At 41.4% G+C, this 25,158-nt stretch overlaps 5 protein-coding genes across 10 annotated transcripts in view; 1 reads left to right on the forward strand and 4 right to left on the reverse strand.

Moving 5' to 3' along the window:
• Positions 1-1,290, reverse strand: part of LOC121588173 — a 31,937-nt gene extending 30,647 nt beyond the window's left edge. Inside the window, exons 1-3 of one of the 3 annotated variants that reach the window (XM_041905833.1) lie at positions 1,119-1,290; positions 846-1,037; positions 23-448 (exon numbers count right to left, since the gene is read on the reverse strand). The gene's annotated coding sequence lies outside the window, so the exon portion shown is untranslated. The remainder of the gene's footprint in view (positions 1-22; positions 449-845; positions 1,038-1,118) is intronic. The other 2 variants (XM_041905839.1, XM_041905836.1) reach the window with 2 other exon arrangements.
• A 66-nt stretch (positions 1,291-1,356) lies between these two features.
• LOC121588865 lies at positions 1,357-2,455 on the reverse strand. Its single transcript, XM_041907297.1, has 2 exons — positions 1,893-2,455; positions 1,357-1,816 (listed from the first exon to the last, which is right to left on the reverse strand). Exons 1-2 carry the CDS (start codon positions 2,098-2,100, stop codon positions 1,671-1,673), a joined length of 354 nt encoding a protein of 117 aa, XP_041763231.1. The 5' UTR covers positions 2,101-2,455; the 3' UTR covers positions 1,357-1,670.
• A 1,630-nt stretch (positions 2,456-4,085) lies between these two features.
• Positions 4,086-8,587, reverse strand: LOC121588384 (multiple coagulation factor deficiency protein 2 homolog). 4 transcript variants are annotated; one of them, XM_041906243.1, is made up of 5 exons: positions 8,472-8,581; positions 8,202-8,362; positions 7,914-8,128; positions 7,698-7,846; positions 5,755-6,533 (listed from the first exon to the last, which is right to left on the reverse strand). In XM_041906243.1, exons 2-5 carry the CDS (start codon positions 8,298-8,300, stop codon positions 6,325-6,327), a joined length of 672 nt encoding a protein of 223 aa, XP_041762177.1. In that variant the 5' UTR covers positions 8,301-8,362; positions 8,472-8,581; the 3' UTR covers positions 5,755-6,324. The 4 variants fall into 4 exon arrangements, with proteins under 4 accessions (XP_041762179.1, XP_041762180.1, XP_041762178.1 ...); XM_041906245.1 differs by lacking the exon at positions 5,755-6,533 and adding an exon at positions 4,086-4,372 and having other exon boundaries at positions 8,202-8,587; XM_041906246.1 differs by lacking the exon at positions 5,755-6,533 and adding an exon at positions 4,482-4,769 and having other exon boundaries at positions 8,202-8,587.
• Positions 8,588-9,930: 1,343 nt separating this feature from the next.
• Positions 9,931-12,341, forward strand: LOC121588381 (sodium-independent sulfate anion transporter-like). The gene is made up of 3 exons (XM_041906241.1): positions 9,931-10,175; positions 10,266-10,927; positions 11,007-12,341. Exons 1-3 carry the CDS (start codon positions 10,088-10,090, stop codon positions 12,129-12,131), a joined length of 1,875 nt encoding a protein of 624 aa, XP_041762175.1. The 5' UTR covers positions 9,931-10,087; the 3' UTR covers positions 12,132-12,341.
• LOC121588382 (zinc finger protein 26-like) lies at positions 12,278-14,071 on the reverse strand. The gene is made up of 2 exons (XM_041906242.1): positions 13,769-14,071; positions 12,278-13,641 (listed from the first exon to the last, which is right to left on the reverse strand). Exons 1-2 carry the CDS (start codon positions 13,849-13,851, stop codon positions 12,450-12,452), a joined length of 1,275 nt encoding a protein of 424 aa, XP_041762176.1. The 5' UTR covers positions 13,852-14,071; the 3' UTR covers positions 12,278-12,449.
• Between the last annotated feature and the right edge of the window lie 11,087 nt (positions 14,072-25,158).

Raw genomic sequence — 25,158 nt, forward strand, 5'->3', positions numbered from 1 at the left:
GACTGTGTCACTTAAAAGGTACCTTGAACAATCATTCCCGATGAGGATGAAAAATGCTATGAATTTATATACTCGACAACATACAAACTAAGCAAAACCTGTATAATGTTCAGCCTGAACGCAAACGCAAATGTCACAATCCGGGTCAGAACTTTGCAGACTGCGGAATTCGATTGTCTTATTTCCGGAAGCACGAGGCGATGAAATGCTGACAGTGTTCGGGAATCCTCAGCCACCCACGAGCAGCGAGTATAGCTATAGCCAGGCATCACATGCCGAGCGAAACCCGAATGGAGACGGATTCGCCTGTGTCGCAACACATAGCATGAGAATGGTTTCGGAATAGAAGGTACGGTAACGAAACTTAATGGTGTTTGTACTGACGACCCTAGCGTAGCCACTCCGGTAGTCATCATCGTAAGAGAGGAAAGTGTTGGATTTTTCATTTCTAAAAGGAGTATGGAGCAAACGTGTTAAAAGTTAAAAAAAAGTTACAAATGAATGGGAATAAAACAACCCAGCTTTAATAGGAATTTTGCTTGAGCGGAGATCGGAATTATGCATTCAAAATCAATTTTACAGATAGATTAAAATATTTAAAAAAAAAACTTCCTATTTTCCAAGCATTTGATGCATGGCGATTGGTGTTCGAATGCATACTCTTTTGTCATAATATTACAATTAACACAAAGACGATTTTGATAATGTTTTCAGAGAACCGCAATGAAGCGTATTTTTGGACAAATCGTGTAGGTATGTTTGTTTGCGTGGCAACAAAAACGTGCGTAAGAAACATCACAAACAGTTGAGAGCATCGTAAAATGTCTGGATTTAAAAACACATACCGTCATACAAAACAGCTGACTGGTGGCTTTCTAAAGTTCAGCAAGTACCCCGAAGAAACCCATTCGTACGGAACAACGTCGACACTGACAGACAACTACGCATGCGCCTATCATTCTATTTTGTCGCGTAACAATCTGTTTGGCGATACATTTTCGCCAATCAGTGTTTCTTAAACCAAAATTAATTTTAACCTGGTGAACATATGAACCAAAGTATAAGCAGCTATGAACACATTTTAACACATTATGATTTTTCATAGAACCTTTACTTACTTATTTATCCGGCTGTAAGGTACTGCCATAGAATCCAATATCGGTCTGTAGACAATATAAATAGGCCTTTCTAGAATGCGATAAACTGCTTCCGCAAATAGTGCGATTTCCTGAAGAAAAGAAAAGATAGTGTGTGTGTGTGTGTGTGTGTGTGTGTGTGTGTGTGTGTGTGTGTGTGTGTGTGTGTGTGTGTGTGTGTGTGTGTGTGTGTGTGTGTGTGTGTGTGTGTGTGTGTGAGGAGGAGGAAAGGGCAGAAGCAAAAAGGAAGTCCCAAAAAAGGGAAGCAAAAAAAAATATTTTTTATGCGATCTTTTTAAAGGTCCTTGTAATAAAGGTTTGACCAAATGATTTTCCTTCCGAATCGTAACGCTTCTCAACACCGGCGCTACAACCGCTTTGCGGACTTGGCCTGCCTCAGTAGTGTCTGAAACTGCTCACGGTCTCTGGCTTTCGTCTGCCAGTCCGTTATCGCTGCCTTAATACCGGACGCCTCCACGCCATCTTGCCATCTCAATTTTGGCCTACCACGCCACCTCTGTTTTTGTGGACGGCCTAAAAAGACTTTACGGGCTGGGTCGTCCGTTTCCATGCGTACAACATGGCCAGTCCAACGAAACCTGGCAAACTTGGTATGCTGTGCCATGGTGAGGTTGCCGTACATCTCATATACAGGGTGTTCGAAATAAATTTGACAGTTTCTGAGGGAATAGGAATGGATTTTTTATCAAATTTATGTTAAATAATAAAAAAAAAATTCTACAAAGTTTAGCTTACCATGTTTGCCGCATTTTTTATTCGAAGTACCCCCCTCCGTGTCGATGGCCGCCTGCACCCGCTTCCGGAACCGCGCGCAAGCCCGGACAACCATGTCTCTGGGGATGGCCGCAAACACGGCCTTTATTCTGGCCACCAGCTCCGCTTTGGTATTGCAGGACGCCCTGTTGGTGTCCCGCTCAACTGTGCCCCACACAAAATAATCCATAGGATTAAGGTCAGGGGAGTTGGGTGGCCAAACGTCGGTGCTGGTGTATCGGTCGAAATTGGCAGTGAGCCATTGGCGTGTTTTTACGGCCGTATGGCATGGTGCAGCATCCTGCTGCCAAACGTACGGCCGCCCATTGGCCACCGTATTGTTTTTACGATGTTCAGCGAACACATCACCGCCTTCCGAATTTCGGCATTCGTATGGCCGGCACGAACCATCATAACACACGTTACGCGCTTGTACAATTAGGACGGGTTCCACATATTTACGGAGCTAGACATTTTTTACACTTGTTCGCACAACTTTTAGCAATCGAATGACATATCAATCATTTCGATACGTCAACTCAACCCTGAGATATAAACCCAAAGGCAAGGTGTCAAATTTATCTCGAACACCCTGTAGCTCGTCATTATAACGGCTTCTCCATTGTCCTTCCACACAGACGAGGCATCAGTTTGGTCTTTGCCTCGTTTATCCGCAATCCTAGGTTCTCTGCCGCCTGCTCGATCCCTTGGTAGGCTTCTATGATAAATAGGAGAGCCGCAGACCAATGATGTCTATATCATCAGCGTATGCCAGGATCTGGCTTGACTTATAGAAGATGGTTCCCGTAGTCTCTACCCTCGAGTCACGGATGGCCCTCTCTAGCGCCAGGTTGAATAAGAGACAAGCAAGCCCGTCCCCCTGGCGCAGACCTTTGGTGGTAGCAAAAGGTCCTGAGAGTTTTCCATCCACCCTCACCTGGCATGTGACGTTGGTCATAGTCATTCTAACTAGCCTTATCAGTTTGGCCGGGATTCCGAAAGAGCTCATAGCGTCATACAGCTTTACCCTGGCTATGCTATCATATGCGGCTTTGAAGTCAATGAAGAGATGGTATGTGTCGTTTCTGTATTCTGCCATCTTCTCCAAGATATGCCGCATGGTGAAGATCTGATCAGTGGTTGATTTTCCGTTTCGGAATCCTCTTTGAAGGATCAGGGAGAATAATTGATAGGCGGTATTCAAAACCGTAATACCCCGGTAGTTGTTGCAGTCCAACCTGTCTTCTTTCTTTTATATGAGTTAGATGATGCCGAGATTCCAATCACAAGGCATCGGTTTGCTATCGCACACCTCAGTAACAATTTCGCTAACAACCTCCATTCTTCACCAGTTCTGCTGCAATTCCGTCGGTTCCGGGTGCCTTGTTATTTTTCAGCCGACGGATAACCTTTCGTGTTTCTTCTATGCTAGGTGGCATTAGCATGACACTATCTGCTAGTGGCGTTTCTAGCTGTTCGTTAAACTGGTCGTTGAGTAATTCATCAAAGTACTGAGCCCACCGCGAGAGTACCTCTGGCTGGTTACTAACCAGATCTCTTTCCTTGTTGCGACAGCAGGTTACCTTAGGTACAACGTTGTTTCGGTGACCTGCTATCGCTTGGTAAAACTTTCGTGTAGGTACGCCTCTCTGGTTTGCTCGAGTTTCCGCATGTTTTGATCTTCCCGTGCATGTTTCTTGGAGCAGTGAACTCGTTTCTCTTCGCGTCTGAGCCGTGATTATTCCTCTGCGCATACCCGCGTTCTATGTCGTTGCAGCATTGCTCGGCATGCATTAGTTTTACGCATTTATTTTATGCATTTATTTTTATTTTATATATTTTTATATATTATATATTTTTTATGCATTTATTTTATATGGTTGAAGTATGTTTCTTGCACAGTTTATTATTTTTGTTTTTAGAGCGTTCCACCTCTTGCTCGTATTTTCATATCTGTTTTCTGGTAGTAGAGACTCTTCTAAAGTAGGTTTGAATTCCTGTTGGCCAGTAATGTCCCTTAGAGGGTCCGTGTTGAGCCGTGGGTTTATTATTTCATTAGCGTGGGGGCGGGCGATTCTACAACGTATCGCTAAGCCAACCAAGCAACCAAGTTCTGGAACTTTTAGCGTGATATAAATATGTATATCTACAAACATTGGAAGAACTCAAAAATGATTGATTCGGAATTTTATTTTATTTCTCACTGATCACAGCTCCACTCACAACAACTATTTATACTGCCCACATGAATGCAAATATTTGCTAATTTTGTTATGAATTTTGTGCATTTTCGTGTTGTCGATATTCAGTATACGTTATAAATCCATCATGATCTTTGTCCATCATATCCATTATTGGATCAACCAAGGATTGTAGTGTAGCGTCGTCGTATGGTTGTGCATCATTATGATTTTCGGGCGCTCCTTCTGAAGGCATTTCGCCGACGTGTTCATCTTTATTGTCTGCAATCGGTAAATCAGTCATTTAAGATATTCAAAGCTTCGTGCATTACGTAGGGCACAGATTCGGTAATTTATGTATACTACAATTGAACTGAAATATAATTCCCAATTGGTTAGGATGCATATTTTTATTAGTACAGTAAAATAAAAACACCATGAAAGGGAGTTACAGAAGAAAAAAAAATTAAAACAAAAAAAAACAGGCTATGGTTGGAATGAAAGAAACAGTTCATGCATATTTAACGCCGGCTTGAGGACAGTACATACTCCGGCCAGTCAACAACACCATCATTGTTACGATCCATATTTTTCATTACTGCGTCTACAATTCCTGACAGTTGCTCATCGGTGTACGCAACCGGTTCGTGATCATGTTCGCCTTCGCCGTTGTCTTTCTCTGAACGAGGAAACAGTGTTGTTAGAACTTGGAAGTGTCTCGCTATTCAAGTTGTGATGATCTTTTCATAGGACGACCACATAGGCGTAAGCATACAATGGTCCACAACCATTCGCAACAACTATGCACATATTTATCAACAATTGCTTCTAGTTACTATTTATATTGACGTTAAACTTTATCGTCCTTCAGGAAAATCATCGCGTCTATTTTCTTCTACACCGGACATTCGATATTCAGTGTAATCTATGAAACCGTCAGTATTCACATCCATCATCCGCAGTACCGAATCGACGATATCTTCCAACTGTTCGTCTGTATACTCTGGCCTAGGCGCTTGTTCTTCATGGTGTCCTGTTTTATCCTCAGCTGTAATTGCGGATAATGTAATGCCCAGCTAACCGAAACAATAAAGACCTTCATAACAATACAAATGCACATACCCGGACAAAAAAATGACGAATGGTTTCGGACACACTAATGATCGACACAGAATGATTGATATATTCTTGTTGTGGTTTTTCTTCTACCCTGCCATTTGATTGTTGATACAGTAGATGACCGCTAACTGAGAGGTAAACAAGCTCCAGTTAACGAACAATGTTCGCTAACTGGAGTGACGTTTCTATGAATTGATTGTTTTGATTGGCGTTGACTGGAATAAACATACCAAACTTTTTTTTAATTTATGTTGATATAAAATATAGTAATTCGTGTAATAACATAAATTAATAGCAAACGTAGGCAAAAGACCTTAAATTTGTTTGAAAATGCACATTTGCGATAAATTTCTCTTCATGAGATTCCGGATGTTTCATGTTTTGATGTTTAAGTGTTCGTTAACTGAGAACCACTCCAGTTAGCGAACCTCCAGTTAAAAAGCACTCCAGTTAAAACACATCCAGTTAGCGGTCACCTACTGTACCTTGTCACTTTGCAACAAATAATCTTAAGCGAAACAAACATGTACATTTACAACAACATATAAGCACATAACATTCGTTTTTAATACAAATAAAAGTAAACGTTTTTGTGCGATCGTTGTGCGTTTGCATTACACCGCAGCCATGCATTACGTTTTAGTGTCTCGTATTAATCGTTTTCCTTTTTTTGTAGAATGAAAGTGCGTTCAGTATATTTTTTACAGTCTTTGCATTAATGTATGAAACAAGAAATAAAACTCCGAGCTACGCCACTAAATTCTTAGTCTTGTCTTTTATACTAAGCTTTGCCAATTTTGAAAGGATTTATATTCGAAATATTGTAATACTAGAACAAACTTTGACGGAATGTCCTCTGGGAGTTAATACTGCCCTGTGTTTTATCAGTATGGATCAAGGATGTTTGAACTATTCGGCCCAGGAATTATTTGTTTCTTTATCAGATCAAACGAATTGTTTCTAACATTAGATTTTTTTTTTGTTATGCCTTGCAGGCCACCCTGCTTTTGAATGCAAGGAGGATTTATGCTTTTAAAAGATCAGTTATTATTTTGCCAGTCTATCTCGGACGCCACTAAGCCAGTGATTTGAGCTGAGTTGCACTGAAAAAAAAACTAAGGGTGTGGTTGCTGTTGTTGCTGGTCTTGTTGCTGCTGTGCTGCTTTGTGCTGAGCTCGAACAAACTCCGGATAGTCGATGAAACCATCTTGATTATGGTCGTCTGAGTTAAGAATGGGATCTATCAGCGCGGAGAGTTCATCGTTTGAGAAAATCTTTTCTTCGTGCTGCGGATGCCCACTGTTTTCTTGTGCCTTGCCTTGCTCTACATCATTTGGCACGAAGAGTAGAAGAGGAATGATAGGAGAATAGATGGTGTTGTTTAAAGAAATACAACCAGTGTAACAATTGTGCGACCAATTTGTGCAAAGATTTATGTTTTTGTTTAACTGTTTTGCGTTTTATTTCTGTACTACATGATTGTCTTTTGTGTGCGTTTTGTTTCTGTACTACATGATGTTGTGTTAGTAAAAAAGTAAAAAGAGCCCAATGGCAAGTTAAATAACAGCGAGAAAGGTAAACACTAGCACCGTTGCTTATATTTGCCTAACATACACATTGTAAAAGGGATGTCAGCCAGCACCAAAAGTAAATCATTATAATACAATGCATTAGACCCCGCAAAACGAGATTAATCTGTTCCAGTCACTCAATTGTTTTACAATAATAATTGGTTTCACGGCCAAAACAATGCTAAAATAACACACTTCAATACGACACTTTTGCAACTGGCAGTCCCAACTAATCAACCGAGATTCTAGAGATGACAACTCTCCGCTTTATAAGCGTGTAGCACATTTAAAATACAACCATCTTTTGGCTAATGGTATTTTTTCCGCTTTTGTAATAAAATAATAAGTACCAATACCGCAAATGTTGTTTCTCATTGTGATTGTGTCTCATTGCAAAGGCCCCTGCGCGCATCACGCAATTATCTTCAACAAATAAATAAATAAATAAATAAATAAAAATTTTGTTCGTTAGAAGGGGTATTTGTGGAGCATTTTTGTGAAAAACATCCATAAAAGAAGTACTCGTTATGAAGGGTCCACTGCATACCTTTTGGAGGGCCGGTGATCGTCTAATAGAGACGAGTCGACTTCTTAAAATCCATTCGAAACAACATCCCTCCCCAATAATAAACCAATCCGCTAGGAGAATAATAATTAGTTAAGGTAGGTGCATTTGGCTCCATAGATCTTTCACCAAAGAAGAAAAATAGGCATGCAATTGAATTTGAATCGATTGAAACTGACCGCTTAACTTAATGAATGGGTACATAGAAAACTCAAAGCAATGATAAAATTGAATAGCCAAATACCGTGTGCATACTTTGCTAAAACATGATATTGATGGTAAATGAATAACAGATAAATTGCGCACAAGCATAATCATAGCTTTAAAATGGTATGTCGTAACAGTTTCTTACCGTGCCAATGAATGAGTGATTTTATGAGTTCACAACCATCCAACTTGTTGTTATTGTCCGAATCGTGCATTTTGAAGTAATGGAATTGTAGTTCTTGTTCGCTCATTTTGCTCGTATCGATTGGTACTTCCATATGTTCAGCAATGTGCCTAGAAGTGAACACAGAGTTATATTTGTAGAGCATCAATTAACATAGTTTTCGGTTGAATATCATACTGTTTCTCTTGTTGTAAATTTCCAGTATGCAGCACTTGCTGTTGCCCATGTTCGCCATGGGGCTGCTGATGTTGCTGCTGTTGTTGAAATTGCTGTTGTTGATACTGGGGCTGCTGCTGTTGTTGCGGCGGTTGTTGGTGATATTGCGGCTGCTGATGTTGGGGAGCTTGTTGCTGATACTGCGGAGGGGGCGGCTGATATTGTTGTTGTTGTTGCTGGGAATTGTTGCCAATCGATTCAATTATGTAGCTAAGTAGGAAATGAATTAAAACACACTTGTGAACTTACATAATGGTTTGGATTAACTCCTGGTGCTACACGTTGACAAATAGCCAACGATGCAAGCTGCATCAATATGGCCAAGGTTATCAACACGCTATGCTTCATTATTGTTCCAACACGTCGCGAAGCGGCACTTTCTACAGGTCCAGCACTTTGACTAACTTTCACTTTTATTCAACAGACGACGTTAGCGCATACGATAGAAACCGATTACGTAGGTAAGGACAAGAAATGAACAATGAATGCTTTATCCAGTGAGAAGCGATGCGGTCTTACCAACGCTATGCGTGGAAGGTTAAAGGTCTGTTTCTAAGATCGCACGCATATACATTTTTGTCCACTGGATTGGAAAACACCACGTATTAACTGAACATTGACAACAAGAAGATTGTTTACGGGCTTGTTTGACAGCAAGGGCGGAAACTTTGACATTTTAATTCTGTACATGCTTATAACACCTGTTGCAAAACTTTACTTTGGGTAAAGCATACCTAAACCGGCGCACCAAATGTAAATTGTTCCAAATTGATTTTTTCACAATGATTGGTTTGAAGACGTGTTATGAAACACCTGCAATTGTTAACAAAATGCATTTTAAAAGTGTTTGTAGAATAATAGACAAGCTTTATTTAACGCAAAAAGCATTTAGAAAATTAAAATCTTTGAACATTTCATTGAAATACATTTCCTTTACTATTTTTGTGATACATGGTCATGAAGATAACGTTTTCAGCGAAATAAAATTTAATATAGGAGTAGCGCGACGCTGCAATCAATACCGCGTAGGATGTTGCATTGTCGGAGGAGTTTCGATGCTTATCTGGGAACGTTCTTCGAAGTAGGGTATTGAATACATAGTAACGATGTAAAATAAGGATCATATTTCTTTATGAGCCTGAACAACATTATCGTCTCATAAATTGTAACGTCAGGGACAATAAGCATGCAAACATGTTAATCATGTGTTGAATGTGTGTGGCTTCATTTACGCTAAAAACGAATTTATGTTTAGGCAAAATATGCCATGTTATTGAATGAAGAAGTCACTAAGTGCAACACACATCCATACATCTACAGGTACTCCAATGCTATACGCATATTCCGTTTCACTTGTGAAATGAACAGAAACATCTTTATTTGTACAGCTGATATTTTGCCAGTACTGAGCAGTACTGAGAAATTGCTATACTTAAGTTATATATTCCGGCAAATATGGATCAGTGTTCAGTTCCTCGTCTTTGTATCATCATTATGAAGAGTTTCATTGCAGCAGCAGTAATCGCACTTATATGTGCAATCGCCGTGTCGGGAACGACAGTTACATTACAATCCACGTGTAAATTATTTACTGCAGATGTCGTATCATCGATTACATGCAAAATGTATTGTGTGATTAAAGGCAAAACTGGAGGCTACTGCAACAGCGAAGGGCTATGCACATGCCGAGCAGAGGATCTACACTTTTTGCTAAAACCAATCATTAATAAAGATTGATTAAAAGCTGCTTGCATCGGTCGTACCTTTTTCTTTACTTTTCTCAAAGGGAATATCACGCACTACGATGCATGTGGGAAATCGCGTGAAAACTTATCGCTCGTTGTTCCATGACTTATTCAAGCTGAGCGATAAGAAACAAATTTATTTTACTAAAGAGACAGTATCCGACAATTCAAACTGAAGCAACGTAGCTAATTGAATCGCTTATCGCTGTCTCCCATTTCCTGCTTTGTTTGCTGTTTTTGCTGGTGTCGAAGACGAACTGTTGTTACGATGTGGTGGAGCTATTTACATTGTAAGCAAAAGTCATACAACAAGCTACAATTTTGTCTGATAGTCCGGTTGCCTGCTCGTTGTCAAGGAAACGTTTCCCTCTTTGGTGCATAGTGTTGAAGATGATGCAAGATATGTCAAAAGAGGCAGACAGTCAGGTCCAAACAGAAATGCCGCAAGTATCTCGATTGGTCGTGAATCAAAATGACGGTAACTATACTGTATAGATATTCACTTTATCAGTTTAAATTGTATCTAATACTTTTTTGCATTTTGTTTCGGACTCGGACCATCAAACAGAGCGTTTTATCAGCTACGACTATCGAGAGTCACCGCCTAGAGAAATGGTGCAATGGTTTCGACGACGGGCAAGAATATTGTTGAACTATTCCATGGTCAAAAAATGTCTACCGGTTCTTTCTTGGTTGCCAAAGTATCAATGCTCTTATGTGATGTACGATTTAATAGCAGGGATCACCGTAGCATTAACAGCTATACCTCAAAGCATTGCCTACGGAATTTTGGCCAACTTAAGTCCACAGTATGGGTTGTACTCCAACATAATGGGTTGTCTTGCATACGCTGTGTTCGGAAGTGTGAAGGACGTTACGATTGCTCCAACATCGCTTACTGCTATAATGGTCCAACATGTAGTGAAGGAACTGGAATATGGCACAGCATTGTTAACGTTCCTGGCTGCTGTTGTAACCATCTCATTCGGCGCATTAAATCTAGGAGTTCTTGTTCGTTTCATATCCATACCAGTGGTTATGGGATTTACCTTCGCCGCTTGTTTGACTATCGGGAGTGCCCAAATACGATCTCTACTAGGCATTAAGACCCAAGGAAAAAGCAGTGATTTTGTAACATCATGGACAAATGTATTCACGCATCTAGATGAAGTACGAATGGCAGATTGTATTCTTGGTTGCTGTTCGATCATTGTTCTTTGTTCACTAAGGGTAAGTAAAATATTTGTACGCGTTTGAAACGCAGCATGGAACAAATAAATTCACACGTATGTATTATTCTTTCTTTTAGCTTACAAAAGACTTGGGTGAAGGCAGATGGCGAACTTTTTTCAAATATCTGGTATTGTTGCGAAATGCGATGATCGTGGTGGTAGGAGCTACGCTTGCTTATTATCTTAAAACTGATATGGATGATTCTGTATTCAACTTAACTGGCCACGTGCCAGCTGGTTTGCCGGTCTTTCAGATGCCTCCTTTCTCGTACACGAATATAAATGGTACTGAGTACAGCTTTGGGGACATGCTAAGCGTAATGCGAACATCCATCATAACGATTCCTCTAGTAACAACGCTTGAAATTGTGTCGGTCGGAAAAGCTTTTTCCAAAGGAAAAATTATTGACGCGACACAAGAAATGATTGCACTTGGAATGTCGAATTTAGTTGTCTCATTTTGTTCGCCATTGCCAGCAGCAGGTTCCTTTACGCGTTCGGCATTAAACAATAGTAGCGGCGTACGAACAACGATGAGCTGTGCGGTAACAGCGGTAGTGTTGACAATATCATTGGCATTATTCACCGATGCACTATACTACATTCCCAAGGCAACACTCGCGTCGGTCGTCATCTCAGCCATGCTATTTATGCCAGATTACGAAGAAATCGGTAACATTTGGCGTACGAAGAAGATGGATCTGATTCCCTTTCTGGCAACCGCATTGGCTTGTTTGTTCTACGAGCTAGATTACGGTATTTTGGTAGGAATCGGATTAAATTGTTGCATTCTACTTTATCTGATGTCGACTCCCGGTCTATCAGGCGAAGAAATCCAACTTTCAGGACTTACCGTGCTATTGGTCAAAGTGGATCAATCGCTTGCCTTTTCTTCCGCAGAATGTTTGCGCAATTGGATACTGAAGCGCATTGACCAGCGTGATCACATTGATGTAGTTGTGATTGATGGTCAAAATATTCATTTTGCTGACACTACCGTAGCGAAGAATTTCGTCAGTATTGAGGAGGATCTAAGGATACGACAGATTCGTCTTATGTTATGGCGATTCGATGCCAAAGTAGCATTTGTATTTCTGCGCATGCGAAAAGAATTATTTATTCCATTGCTGCGCGCCGATGTGCAACTGCAGGATGCCGTGGCTCGTTGGAAACATCTATACTATCAAATACCAACGGAGTGATGTGTTTAGTTGTTGCTTACCGTTTAACCAATACGGCGAAAATGAACGAACCGAAATTAGGAATGTTGAAATTTTACCAAAGCAAATCTGCGGAAAAGAGGCCTTGTACAGCAAGAATATTTGAAAAATATATATACTATTTTTTGTATTATTTTATTAATAATGTTTATCAGCATATCCTCATTGAAAATGTGAAATATATTACTTTTATTATATTATTTGTCTAGATTTATCGAGACCTAGCAACCATCACTTAACTGCTATCATTTCGTGACACAAATGACATTATCACGATAAAAGTGAATATCTTCGATGTGATTACTCTCGCAGAGGTAATTGCGTACCTAGCTGTTGTGAAAGGTTGTCGTGCTGTATATGGTTAGCAAGCTGATGGTGCTGCAGAGTTAAGTCATGTTGATGCAAAGTTGGTTGTTGCGGCAGTTGATGATGCTGTTGCTGTTGCTGAAAATGATGAAGTTGTGCGTGGTGCTGCAAAGAGCTTAGATTAAGGTTGTGTGCATTGTGACTTGGCTGATGTCGTCGATAGTCTTGCAATCGGGAAAAGACACGCGGGCAAAATTCACATTTGATTGTTTTTGGTTCCTCTACCGGTGTATTTCGAGGTGTAATAGTAATTGATGGTGGAGGTTTGCGAATTTGCTGATGTTTTAACATATGTCGTTTCCATTGTATATGCTGTGAGAAGCAATCGTTACAGATTTCACACACATACGGCTTTTCGCCGGTGTGTGTTCGTATATGATACCGCAGATGATGACTGTATTTAAATGACTTAGGGCAGTATGGACACTGACGATCACGCACTTCTTCGTGGACTGCCTTCATGTGCCTTGCAAGTGATCGTTTTTCGCGAAACTGAGCCAAGCATTCAATGCACTGGTATGGTCGTTCATCCGCATGTTCGCCTAAATGGATCATCCAAGTCTCACGGTCAGGGAAAAGTTTGCTACAGACCATGCAACGGTGATCCTTAGCCCCACTGGTAGCCTCTAATTCGGTTTTCAACAAATGTGGCGTTGACGTCGAGTCGGTACTGCTGTGAAATTCTCCCATTAGCTCTCCGATTCCATTCAAACTAGTTATAGCTTCTGCAATAATACTGCTCTCCGTAAGACAATCATCATTTGTGTAGTCTTCATTAGCTCCTAGGCCGGTGCAGCTTCCTCCGCCAGGGGGGATAAAATGTACACCATCTTCTTCCGTCATTTCTACTTTCACTGTAATCTGCTCCAGCAGACCGCGCTTGGTACGAATGATTTCGTCACAATGTTTACTTCGTTGTTGAAACTGATGAATCTCATCTAATATCGACAGGCACGCAAAACATAGTCCGGCTGGATAGTCGTCCCGCACACTAATATGTATACCGGCGCAGGTCCGTATCTTTTCTGTCATTTCACGTATCAGTCCCCCGTTCTGTGGGAAGAGAGGATGAACATTGGTTTCGGAGAAACACAATCGACAGTAGGTCTCTGGGTTATCGTTGGGCCTGTAACAATCGAGAAAAGCAAGAACATTAACATGCAAATATGCAAATCTCACCTACATATCCGATATAAATGTGATTATAATGCGGAGGAGCGGTCAGAACAGCACCATTCGTCAGTTTTTCTTACACGTCTTCCCGAAGTTCGGATTCGGAACTGTTTTTTGTTTGCGTTGTCTGCTCCATATTGCACTTTTCGATATTGCTGTACATTGCCAATTAATGGCAGACCTACAACGTTTTATCTTTATACTGCCAGCAACAGAATATCGAAGAGGTTTTTTCTTCGAGAACCTTGGAATTATGGATTAAAGATCCGATAACAAACTATCTATTTACAAATTGCATTTTAAGTAGCGATAATTTGTTTACATGTCATTCGGAGACAACAGAACTAAAAAAGATAAAACGGGTAAAACAATCTGTCAAGGAAAAGTTGACATTTTTTACAGCTTGTCATTACTGAATTTTCTGTTTAACAACAACTAGGGCGGCGCTCTGGCACCAATCGAACACGACATCCAACATGGAAAATCAAGGTGTTTTAATACGACAAGGTGAAGTTGTTCAAAGCAAAATGACATTTCTCTACTTGACATAACTGTTTCGGGGGCTCCGGTATAAAAATTGGAGAGGGTTGGTGCGGTGAAATGAAATTTGTGTGCAGGGATTGACAGATATTTCCCACAATGTCGCCCAGCAAAAGCGACAAAAATCAACCTTCCAAATACATACACCTTGATGAAAAACATCGCCGCATGCGATTATGCCGCAAGCTTTTGTACGGGATTTGACGTTAATGACAGCATTTGCGGATTTGCCGCATACGGCGGTGCGGAAAATCAAAATCATTTGATATTGCCGCATCACCGCATGCGATTTTATTTCAGGTGTCAAATGTCTAAAATCATATCAAATAATCAGTGCTGCAAAATGTCATGAGTATCACGAGATTTTCACCAACGAAAACAATGAACATATCCGTGGTAGCTTGATGCTCATTGTTGATAGTCAATAAAAGTGCATCATGACATGCTGAACACGACATGTGAATTCTTGAGTCCAACGCGATACTCTGACTGACAAGCTTAGCTTAATGCCCGCATAAGCATAATCATGACTATTGCTGGCTGTGTACAGTGCTACCAAATATCACTGTTTCAGTCACCAACGCTCATGACTGAAACGAAGCTCAAGTCGACTCACGTACACAAGTGCGATGATCAGGCGCAAGATGAACATAGTCGTTGTGACGTGTGACCAGATTGGTGACATTGCAGCAACCACCTCTTGGTCGGTCACTTTGACGTGACTTTGTTTGTCTGTGATCAATTTCGAAATGTCATTGATGCTATCACCAGCACTCGTGATTGAAATGAAATTCATTTCGGTTCACGTACACATGTGCGATGATCAGAGGTAAGACGCACATGGTCGTTGTGGCGTCTGATCTGATTGGTGATATTTTGGTAACCAACTCCTGGTCAATCAGTTTGTCGTGATTTTTTGGTATTTTATTATCGCGATAGACTTAAAACATACGTGGCGCGGGCGAGTGGTGTTTTATTAACCATGTGCATATGATTAGAAGCAGTAATCGGATCTGCTAGCTGGTTAAATGATCCCGCATCCTACATATATTGCCAGACTCAGTTTGCTGATCCAAACGTTTATGTATGAACTCTGGTAAGCAGGATTACCGCTTCCCCAAATAGCCAGCCCGTACTTTATAGCTGATTTAGGGCTGTTTAACGAAAAATCGTTCCGATGTCGTACTTTGTGGCTGATTAAGAGATAGACGGTACTTTGCGGAACTATGGAGCTTTTTAACAAGCACACGGTACTCTTTAGAACTTTGCGGCTGATTAGCACTATGTGTAGGGTTCATGATGGAACTTGAAGGCTTGTTAAGAAAGGGTACTGAACTTGGTGGAACTTTATAGCTTTTTAATGCATGACATCGGTTCAAGGTGGCTCTTGTCAAAGTGTCAAAGACGGACGCCGGCATTAATCTCATTGCTGCTGCACAAGTTAGATTCGTTAATTGAAGAATGAATATTGAGTGAAGCGATTGTGAATTATCAGTAAATTGTGTAAAATTTTGTGTAATTCATCAATACAAAGGATTTAAAAATATACATATGTGTTTAAACGAAAAAAATCTTGTTGTTTATTTCATCAATGACGCTTGCTTGAAAATAAAACACAAAGAAAAATAATCCCTGGCATCGTGGCATAAGGAAGCTGCTTAGGCGCTGTTTGAAAGACCCACATAGAACTTTGATGCTGTTTATCTACTGCAAAAGGGGAATTAGAGCAGCGATCTTTAGCGTGCCAAAATGAGCTGCTTAAGCAATTCTGGCCATTTGGGTCATAATGTATTTATTAATTACTCTAGAAAAACACTTTAGACCCACAAACAGCCGGCACCGGAATTTGAGGCAATTTGGAAGAAGGGAAGGAAGAGTCAGTACGACTTTTAGCGGACATTGCCTAAGTTTCTTGTCCAGATGACCAATTTTACGCTATTCGATGGTAAGGGGAATCCTATGTTAACGGTGATCTCCGGAGGCGGATACACGGGCTGTTGTTGGTAGCAGTGGATAGATGCTAAGTGTCAGCATGCCGTGCCCGTTCGAAAATCCGTACCCGTGCGCGGTGTCAATTGCGCCAAAGGTGGATTATGAAAGGTGCTGGAATTTGGTGGCTTTGTCTAGAGTTAGTGCTTTCGGATATGAAAATAATAAAACCAGGATATAAAACAAAAACTATCTACCTTTTCATCCATCTACAAAACATCTTTTTATATTTGCACTATGGAGAAACTAACAAATTACACGCCTCGTATGCTAAGAATATCACCGATTCGATTAAAACAACACTAACAACTAACAACACAGTGAATGAGGAGGTGCCGCTGAAGTGAGTTCACATCCGAGGAGCTCTGCTTGATCGTTTTCCAGCCGAAATCGAACGCCGACGCAAGTACTGGAAAACTGCCTACTTTATCTTTTTGAGTCGACCGGATTCTTAGGCCGGTTCCTTGGCCAGACACTTTACTTCGTTTTGCCAAAATTCTCGATCGGACCGACCATGTAAAGGCAATCTCTGTCAGTTGGTCGAGTTTGCCGTTCTTGAGCATGGTGTAAACCTTGATAATGTTCTCTTTTTTCACCAGCTTGCTGGCATAGCCCGTGAACAATTCTGTGACCTGAAACGCCTGCAATTCGAAACGCTGGAAAAGGCGCATCATGCGCACAGCACATCATATTATGCGCGCATTACAACACAGCGCTTAAAGTACGCGACTGTGCGGAAAGTTTTACGTGGAAGTGGAAAAAATGGAGACCAAACCTCAAGTGCTCAAAGAGCGGACAGGGCTCAAAAACTCAAAGCGCATAGCACGTTAAGAGCACAAAAAGCGCACCGTTCTCGTAGACCAAACTGTGCGAAAAGTGCTAGCACAATGCACTATGTGCAACACTACGAACAGCTCATTCATTGCCAGGATGGGAATTATTTCCTGGAGCGTCCTGTAGTTCTACAGAATCCGCTGCATGCCACGGTAAATGTTATAATGCTCAGTGTCGGTAATGTTTTGGGTCCATTATACGCGATATCGAATCCAGTGGATTCACAGCCAAGTAGATGCTTATCTCGGTGATAGGATGCAACAGCATGGTGACATCAAAGCGAGCAAATGTGGTAGTCAAAACTGGATCGGTCAGAGAATCAACCGGCACGTCAAATGGCCTGCACCGTCGTAATCGTGGCAATGCACTCCTGTATACATCCAGCGTTGGTTAGTATCCGACAGCGAGCGGGTATCCTTTGAAACCGGCAACACTCGGAGAAACAGCTACATCACACGGTAGAAGCTGTTGAGACGCAATCGAACTAAGCTGGAAAAACTTCGCTCGAGCTTATTACATTATAAACCGTTCCTAAAAATAGCAAATAATAATGTTTATCAATCAATCGAGTGAAAGAAAGAAGCAAAACTTACCATGAATTAAGTATGAGTGCTAAGTATGACACCACCCAAATAGCCAGAATTGCTTAAGCAGCTCATTCTGGCACGCTAAAGATCGCTGCTCTAATTCGCCTTTTGCAGTAGATAAACAGCATCAAAGTTCTATGCGGGTCTCTCAAACAGCGCCTAAGCAGCTTCCTTATGCCACGATGCTATGGATTATTTTTCTTTGTGTTTTATTTTCAAGCAAGCGTCATCGATGAAATAAACAACAAGATTTGTTTCGTTTAAACACATATGTATATTTTTAAATCTTTTCCCTACCAGCATTAAACGGCTTTGAAGGCATTCAGAAGGCATTTAAGGCCTTAGTCGCCTTAGAAGACGAATAAAGATTTCAACCGAAACTTTCACGGCTGAAACAGGATCTCTTCGAAATCTTTCGACTTTTTGATTCAACGAGAACAGATAACCCAAATAGCCAGCTCGTACTTTATAGCTGATTTAGGACTGTTTAACGAAAAATCGTTCCGATGTCGTACTTTGTGGCTGATTAAGAGATAACCGGTACTTTGCGGAACTATGGAGCTTTTTAACAGGTACATGGTACTCTTTGGAACTTTGCGGCTGATTAGCACTATGTGTAGGGTTCATGATGGAACTTGAAGGCTTGTTAAGAAAGGGTACCGAACTTGGTGGAACTTTATAGCTTTTTAATGCATGACATCGGTACGAGATAGCTCTTGTCAAAGTGTCAAAGACGGACGCCGGCAATAATCTCATTGCTGCTGCACAAGTTAGATTCGTTATTTGAAGAATGAATATTGAGTGAAGTGATTGTGAATTTTCAATAAATTGTGTAAAATTTTGTGTAATTCATCAATACAAAGGATTTAAAAATATACATATGTGTTTAAACGAAACAAATCTTGTTGTTTATTTCATCGATGACGCTTGCTTGAAAATAAAACACAAAGAAAAATAATCCCTGGCATCGTGGCATAAGGAAGCTGCTTAGGCGCTGTTTGAAAGACCCACCTAGAACTTTGATGCTGTTTATCTACTGCAAAAGGCGAATTAGAGCAGCGATCTTTAGCGTGCCAAAATGAGCTGCTAAAGCAATTCTGGCTATTTGGGAACTTGCCGCCATCTTAGCTTGTTTATATACTGGTTTTGCACCCTCACTAATGTAACTGCCAACTAGAGTAGTGACAACGCTTTTAGTTCCGAACCGAGAAAGCGTGTGTTCAAATCCTAATTTTTATTATCTTTTTTCTGTGTTTATTTCTTTTTAAATTAATATTTTCTTGCTATAATTAGAACAAATCAAATTTATGTGAAGCAAATTTTAAAAACACCTTTTTAAAAAACATAATAATGACTATGTTTACCCTTCATAATCAGGATGGGAGAAAAATGTATCTCATTTCTCCTTTTACTAGAGTTATCGAAATAAGTTTGATATATTAATACCTTTCAACGGGTTGGTCTTTAACAACCGAATAATGCAGTTCATATTTAATAAAGTGAAATAGCTCAGAGCTTAACGCAAGAGAACATAACATGTAAATCGTGCTATCGAATCTCACGCACATATCTGGGAACACTACAACAGCGCAGTGCCGAAGACGCTTGTAAGGTTTTCTTTTGACAGTTGCAATTTCAAATTTCAAATTAAAAGCGAAATTTTTCAATGACATATTTCAAAGGCATTTAATTACTACTAAATGCACTGCTGATCGCCTTCAATTCGCCGGCGATTATAAGGCGATTAGAAGGCATTTAACGGAATTTTGCGGGTAGGGTTGTATTGATGTATTATACGAAATTTTACACAATTTACTAATAATTCACAATCACTTCACTCAATATTCATTCTTCAATTAACGAATCTAACTTGTGCAGCAGCAATGAGATTATTGCCGGCGTCCGTCTTTGACACTTTGACAAGAGCCATCTCGTACCGATGTCATGCATTAAAAAGCTATAAAGTTCCACCAAGTTCGGTACGCTTTCTTAACAAGCCTTCAAGTTCCACCATTGTAGTAGGCTATGACTACCTAACAGTGGGATTTTGCCTCAGCAGAATTTCACTTCCTAGGCATAGTAGCCTATGCCATGTTTAGTAATAAATCAGTTCATAGTTAACCACTAAACTAGCAAGTTGGCTTTTATTTGCTCTCGTGTGAACTGTAACAACCATGAACCCTACACATAGTGCTAATCAGCCGCAAAGTTCCAAAAAGTACCATGTGCCTGTTAAAAAGCTCCATAGTTCCGCAAAGTACCGTCTATCCCTTAATCAGCCACAAAGTACGACATCGGACCGATTTTTCGTTAAACAGCCCCAAATCAGCTATGGAGTTCAAGCTGGCTATTAGGGCAGCATCCAACGCTGGTGCATGGTTCCAAAATATGAAGCGGTTACTTTGATCCCATTCTACGTGTGCTTCGACATGCTGATATGTTAAATGGTATGAAACACGAACCGTTTGCAATTTTATCGATTTATTATTTATTTTATTTATTTAATTAAAATAACAAACCAAATCATTTTCCGCTTGCTATGCCTCTTGAAATGTAAATATTACAGGGTTTCACACTTTATCTCAAGACCGCGGGACCCCTTCCCGAATCTGTTTTAACCAATGCCAAGAATGCGGTATAATGCTTGAAAACGTTGATGATACCTGAATTCATCGGATGCAATCTGCGAATCTGCGGCACATTTCTCGAACACAATTCCGCGCCGAGGACATGCGGTCGAATATTTTTTTACACGTATAACTTTTGTGTACATCAGTGTATTAGAAACACCCAATTATCCTTTTCGCGTTTTTACCAAAAAAAAAGACAATTTAATAAATTTAGTGAATGCATATTTGTTTAATTTAAGTATTTACAAGTGTTAAGAACGTAGTTTCAACTGTTTAAATAATCTTTTTTGATAAAAACACGAAAAAAATAATTAGCTGTTTTCAGTACACTGATGTACACAAAGGTTATACGAGTAAAAAAATATTCTATGCTATGCCGGCAAGCTGTTGAACAAAGAGAACATTATCAAGGTTTACACCAAGGTCCTTGAAAGAGAACAGGTCGAAGCGCTTAGAGTAAATTGACAGAAAGCCATGGAAAATTTTGACAGTTAAAGTGAACATTGTTTATGTTTAGCTAGGGACGTTGCTATGGAGTGAATGAGAGTTTTGTTCAGCATTTTACATTCAATTCCTGTTAGAATATTTGAAGAATTAGAATCCGAATTGGTAAAATGGTAAAATCGATCGAAAATTAGTGATATTTTAGCTGGAAATCACGAGATTCGACTTACGCGGAAATTCGAGATACGCGGTATTTTGCGGCCGTTTTCGGTCCCCATTAACCGTGTATCTCTGGGACCGCCTGTATTTTACAATGGATGTGTCAAATCAGTACAATTTGCTCAAAAAACTGTCAAATTTGGAAAACCGCGTATATCCGTATCCGCGTATAAGAGGTACCGTGTATCTCGGGGACCGCCTGTATTTTTCTTTCTCTTTCCTTAGGGACATGCAAGGTATTCGCTAAGCTGAATGTGCTTATATTTTCGTGAAATAAATTAATAAATAAAACACTTATTCACTTATTGCATAAACACACTATTTCACTAGTGTTACGTTTTCGGGTGGTTCGTAATATCATACACTTAACACACGCGTTTACTTATACAGCTAACAGGATACTTTTTATTCCGCTTACTTCCTAATCGCGTTCCTACTCGCTTGCAGTGCTGCAAAATGTCACTATCAATGTCATAAAAAAATGACTGAAACAAAATCCATATCAGCGTCACGTACTCAATCGTGATAATCAGAGGTGATACTCAGAACGATTGCTGTGACTAATATATGCTCATGACATGTTTGCGACCATCGCTTGGTCAGTCACTATATCACGACTTTCAGTCGGTGATCATCGCGATGGTCACGGGAGATATGCTTTGCGTGCGAGTGGTTCCAAGAAACAAAATGAGCATGTTTTCTCGCTCTGTTTGACCCGACAGATAATCAAAACAGATAGAGGGAGAAAGCATGCTCATTTTGTTGTTAGAGCCCACGCGCCAAGTGTATTTCAAGAATGTCGCGATTATCGCCGACAACAATGTCGTGACCAAGTGAGTGATCAAAAGTTGGGTGCTAAACTAAATGTCACCAAGCATGTGATTGATCCACCAACTGTTTGAGTATAGTCACTGATCATCTCAGTTGTGTACGTGAGCTGATTTGAGTTTCGTTTCAGTCATGAGTGTTGGTGACTCTATCGGGCATTTGGCATCACTGTTCACAGCCAGAAAAAAATGATGATTATGCTTGCGCCGGCATTAAGCTAAGCTTGTCAGTCAGAGTATCACGTTGGACTCAAGAATTCACATGTCGTGTTCAGCATGTCATGACGCACTTTTATTGACTATCAGCAATGAGCATCTTGCTACCACGGATGTGTTCATTGTTTTCGTTGGTAAAAATCTCGTGATACTCATGACATTTTGCAGCACTGCTCGCTTGACCGCTTATCCGAGTGTGCCTCACGATCTCTGGCCTAAGGGCGGTGGCAACGCTAATCGGATGCGATTTTATCGGACGAGATTTATATGGGATTTGACAGATAACGTCGGACGACGAAATCGCACGTCCGACGTTATCTGTCAAATCCCATATAAATCACGTCCGATAAAATCGCATCCGATGAGCGTTGCCACCGCCCTAATCCGAACACACTCACGTTCCCAGGCGCGCAGCTCCTGAGTGCCTAAGGGCGTTTTCTACTCGTCACAACAACTAGGTAAACGCATCACAAAATTTTCTTTCATTACGCAGATTTCGTCAATCTTCAGCAAGGCGGTCAGCTGCAGTCTTGTACGGAAAAGCAAAATATAATAAAATTGTGTAGTTCATGTGAAGACAATGGTAATATTGGTACACTGACCTGTCGTAAAAGCATGATGATACACAAATTAAAGAATAGCTGATAGAAAATGTTGCAGACACTGGGTTTTGTAGTCATTAACACACAATACCCAAGCGCTACAGATAAAGCTTAAACGACTGGAAAATCAAATATCCATTGAAAAAAAAAAAAACGAAAGCTTCCTAGCTTCATTGGTTTGCACAAAAAATCGTCGAATTGTTGTCTTTTTGGTGTCTAATAAGATTTATACTTACTTGTTGTGTCCGCACAAAACAAACATAGATGATGTACAGCACAAACAGAATATTTGATTTATTCTACTCTTTGGTATGGTAATAAATAAACACGTATATAAATAGAAACGTACACACAAACACGCAATGCGGGGAGAGGACGACTGGTCCTGCTCGCGCCGCGATCCTCTCTGAGGACGTCACAGGATGACAGCCCTGCTGTCAACAGTGAGCCCTCAGGATGAGGCAGCGGTCTGGCCACAACATCTCCCCGTTTTAATTAGGCCGGAACGGCTTAAGCCGACGCAGCGGTTTTAATGTAATGAAAACCGGCGTGGCAACCGTACGGCTTATGGGACGCTATGTAACGGGGGAGAGTGCAGACCGGCCTCCATGCCATACGCTCAAACGGGATGAGCGTTGCGGGCTGCAACAGGGGGCAACCGATGTGCAGCGCTTGCTCGTTCCGTTACAGCCGCTGTGATGTTCTTGTTGTTGTCGGTGTTGTTGTTGTGGTGTTGTTGGTGTTGTTGTTTTTGCCACTGCAGCTGATGACGCTGCCGTTGTCGTACGTGGTTGCACCGGACGCCGATGATGCTGCTGAAGCAGCTCTTCGGATGCTGCTGCCTTTGGGGCGTCGATCTGCGTCTGAGCAGGGGGCGGCCGTGGTGCCGCGCGCGCTTGGACCGCTCAGCCGGTACCGCTCCACAGGGGCGACCGTGATGTCACTGCCGGTGAACTGCTGTGTAGAGGCGCGCAGGATGATGATGACGTTGATGATGAGGGTACACAGGGGGCGACCGTGATGCCGCGCACGACGACTGTGACCCGGGACACATACGATGTTGCTGCACAGGGGCGACAGTGGTGTCGCCGTCGAGATGCACCTGTGCAGCTGGAGCGCTGGCGATGAAGATGGACAGGGGGCAGTCGATATGCCTCAGCACTGTGCCTGCTCACCGGGCTCGATGATGATGCTGGTACAGCAAGGGCGGCCGTGATGCCGCGCACGACAATACTGCACCAGTGTGTCCGATGACGCTGCAGCGGGTGGTGGTGATGCCGTGTGTCGTTGGCCCAAGGCGGAATGTCCCCTCGCCTTAGCCGGAATACGCTGCAGCGGAGTGAGGATCCCTTCGGGGCTTCGCGCAAGCCCCGAGCGTGCCCATCCTGCGCGATGGCGGTTGCGCGATGGTAGAACCGCGATGGTGGTCTCCGTGCTGCGTCGGTTCGTTGTAGGATCCCCCCCTACGCGAGGAGGATCTCATCCTCGTCGCCACTGTTGTGTCCGCACAAAAACAAACATAGACGATGTACGGCACAAACAGAATATATATTTAACAACTAATCTTTGGTATGGGTAATACAATAAACACACGCAATGCGGGGAGAGGACGACTGGTCCTGCTCGCGCCGCGATCCTCACTGAGGACGTCACAGGATGACAGCCCTGCTGTCAACAGTGAGCCCTCAGAATGAGGCAACGGTCTGGCCACAACATTACTATAGATTTAGACTTACTGTCATAAACCTGTCTCATAATTGTCTAATAGTTGTTATTAGATGATATATCCCAACAAGTGTCTAAATTCAGTCTTTAAGCAATTTTGTTAGAAAGATGCCCATCTACATGGATGAAATTGTCTAATTTGATGAAGAGTAACATTTAAGAAAGAGGCGGAATATTACGCCAAGTTTTCAAAGACTCTGCTAAACACAAAGCAACACATCAATATTATTTAAGAAAACAATAGCTGTTCTGATTATTCCTGGCATATTCAATGAACCTTCACAACACAAACAATTTGTATGTATAAATTTTGTGTTGTAACGGGGTTTTGTGATATTTGGTGTTATGATTCTTACACTTTATTTAGCCTAATAGGAATCACGTTCAATTACACATAGGACGATACGCAAATACTGGTTTGTGGGTGTGCAACCGTCCGTTGCCCTTGAGCGCTCGGTACCAACTCGCGGTGCGGCTCCGGTCCCTGTTCGCCAATACGAGAACACTCAGGCACTCAACACGATCGTGCTTCAATAGTCGACAGGCGAATGTCGACGTCGAGCAGCTGGCGCTGCTGAGGCTGCGTTTCCAAAACATCTCCCTTCTTTTAATACAGCAGGTACGGGTCAAACCAACGCGGTGCTTTTATATTTCTAAAAGAGCGGCGTGGTGGTGGTACCGTCTGTGCTCCTCGATGCGACTCTTCAGGGATGCAATCACGTTCAGGAGGTGGTGATGCTGATGATTGGGACATGGTCCTGTAAGATGATGATTCAGCGGACGACGGTGATAGGTTACACAGAGCTGACTCGGACGGTGCCGACAACGACGATGACGATGAAGACGATGAAGACGAT

The sequence above is a fragment of the Anopheles merus genome, chromosome 2R (genome assembly GCF_017562075.2).
Source record: "Anopheles merus strain MAF chromosome 2R, AmerM5.1, whole genome shotgun sequence".
NCBI lineage: Eukaryota > Metazoa > Arthropoda > Insecta > Diptera > Culicidae > Anopheles > Anopheles merus.

Bases quoted from the DNA above. Each gene is read 5' to 3' on its own strand.
- LOC121588381 (XM_041906241.1), top strand. From the start codon at position 10,088: ATGATGCAAGATATGTCAAAAGAGGCAGACAGTCAGGTCCAAACAGAA. The intron at 10,176-10,265 runs GTAACTATACTG...ACCATCAAACAG, and splicing joins GGTCGTGAATCAAAATGACG to AGCGTTTTATCAGCTACGAC. The intron at 10,928-11,006 runs GTAAGTAAAATA...TCTTTCTTTTAG, and splicing joins TTGTTCTTTGTTCACTAAGG to CTTACAAAAGACTTGGGTGA.
- LOC121588384 (XM_041906243.1), bottom strand. From the start codon at position 8,300: ATGAAGCATAGCGTGTTGATAACCTTGGCCATATTGATGCAGCTTGCA. The intron at 8,129-8,201 runs GTAAGTTCACAA...AACAATTCCCAG, and splicing joins GAGTTAATCCAAACCATTAT to CAACAACAACAACAATATCA. The intron at 6,534-7,697 runs GTAAGAAACTGT...CAAATGATGTAG, and splicing joins ATCACTCATTCATTGGCACG to AGCAAGGCAAGGCACAAGAA.
- LOC121588382 (XM_041906242.1), bottom strand. From the start codon at position 13,851: ATGTACAGCAATATCGAAAAGTGCAATATGGAGCAGACAACGCAAACA. The intron at 13,642-13,768 runs GTAAGAAAAACT...CGATTGTTACAG, and splicing joins TCCGAACTTCGGGAAGACGT to GCCCAACGATAACCCAGAGA.
- LOC121588865 (XM_041907297.1), bottom strand. From the start codon at position 2,100: ATGGATTATTTTGTGTGGGGCACAGTTGAGCGGGACACCAACAGGGCG. The intron at 1,817-1,892 runs GTAAGCTAAACT...CTATTCCCTCAG, and splicing joins TAAAAAATGCGGCAAACATG to AAACTGTCAAATTTATTTCG.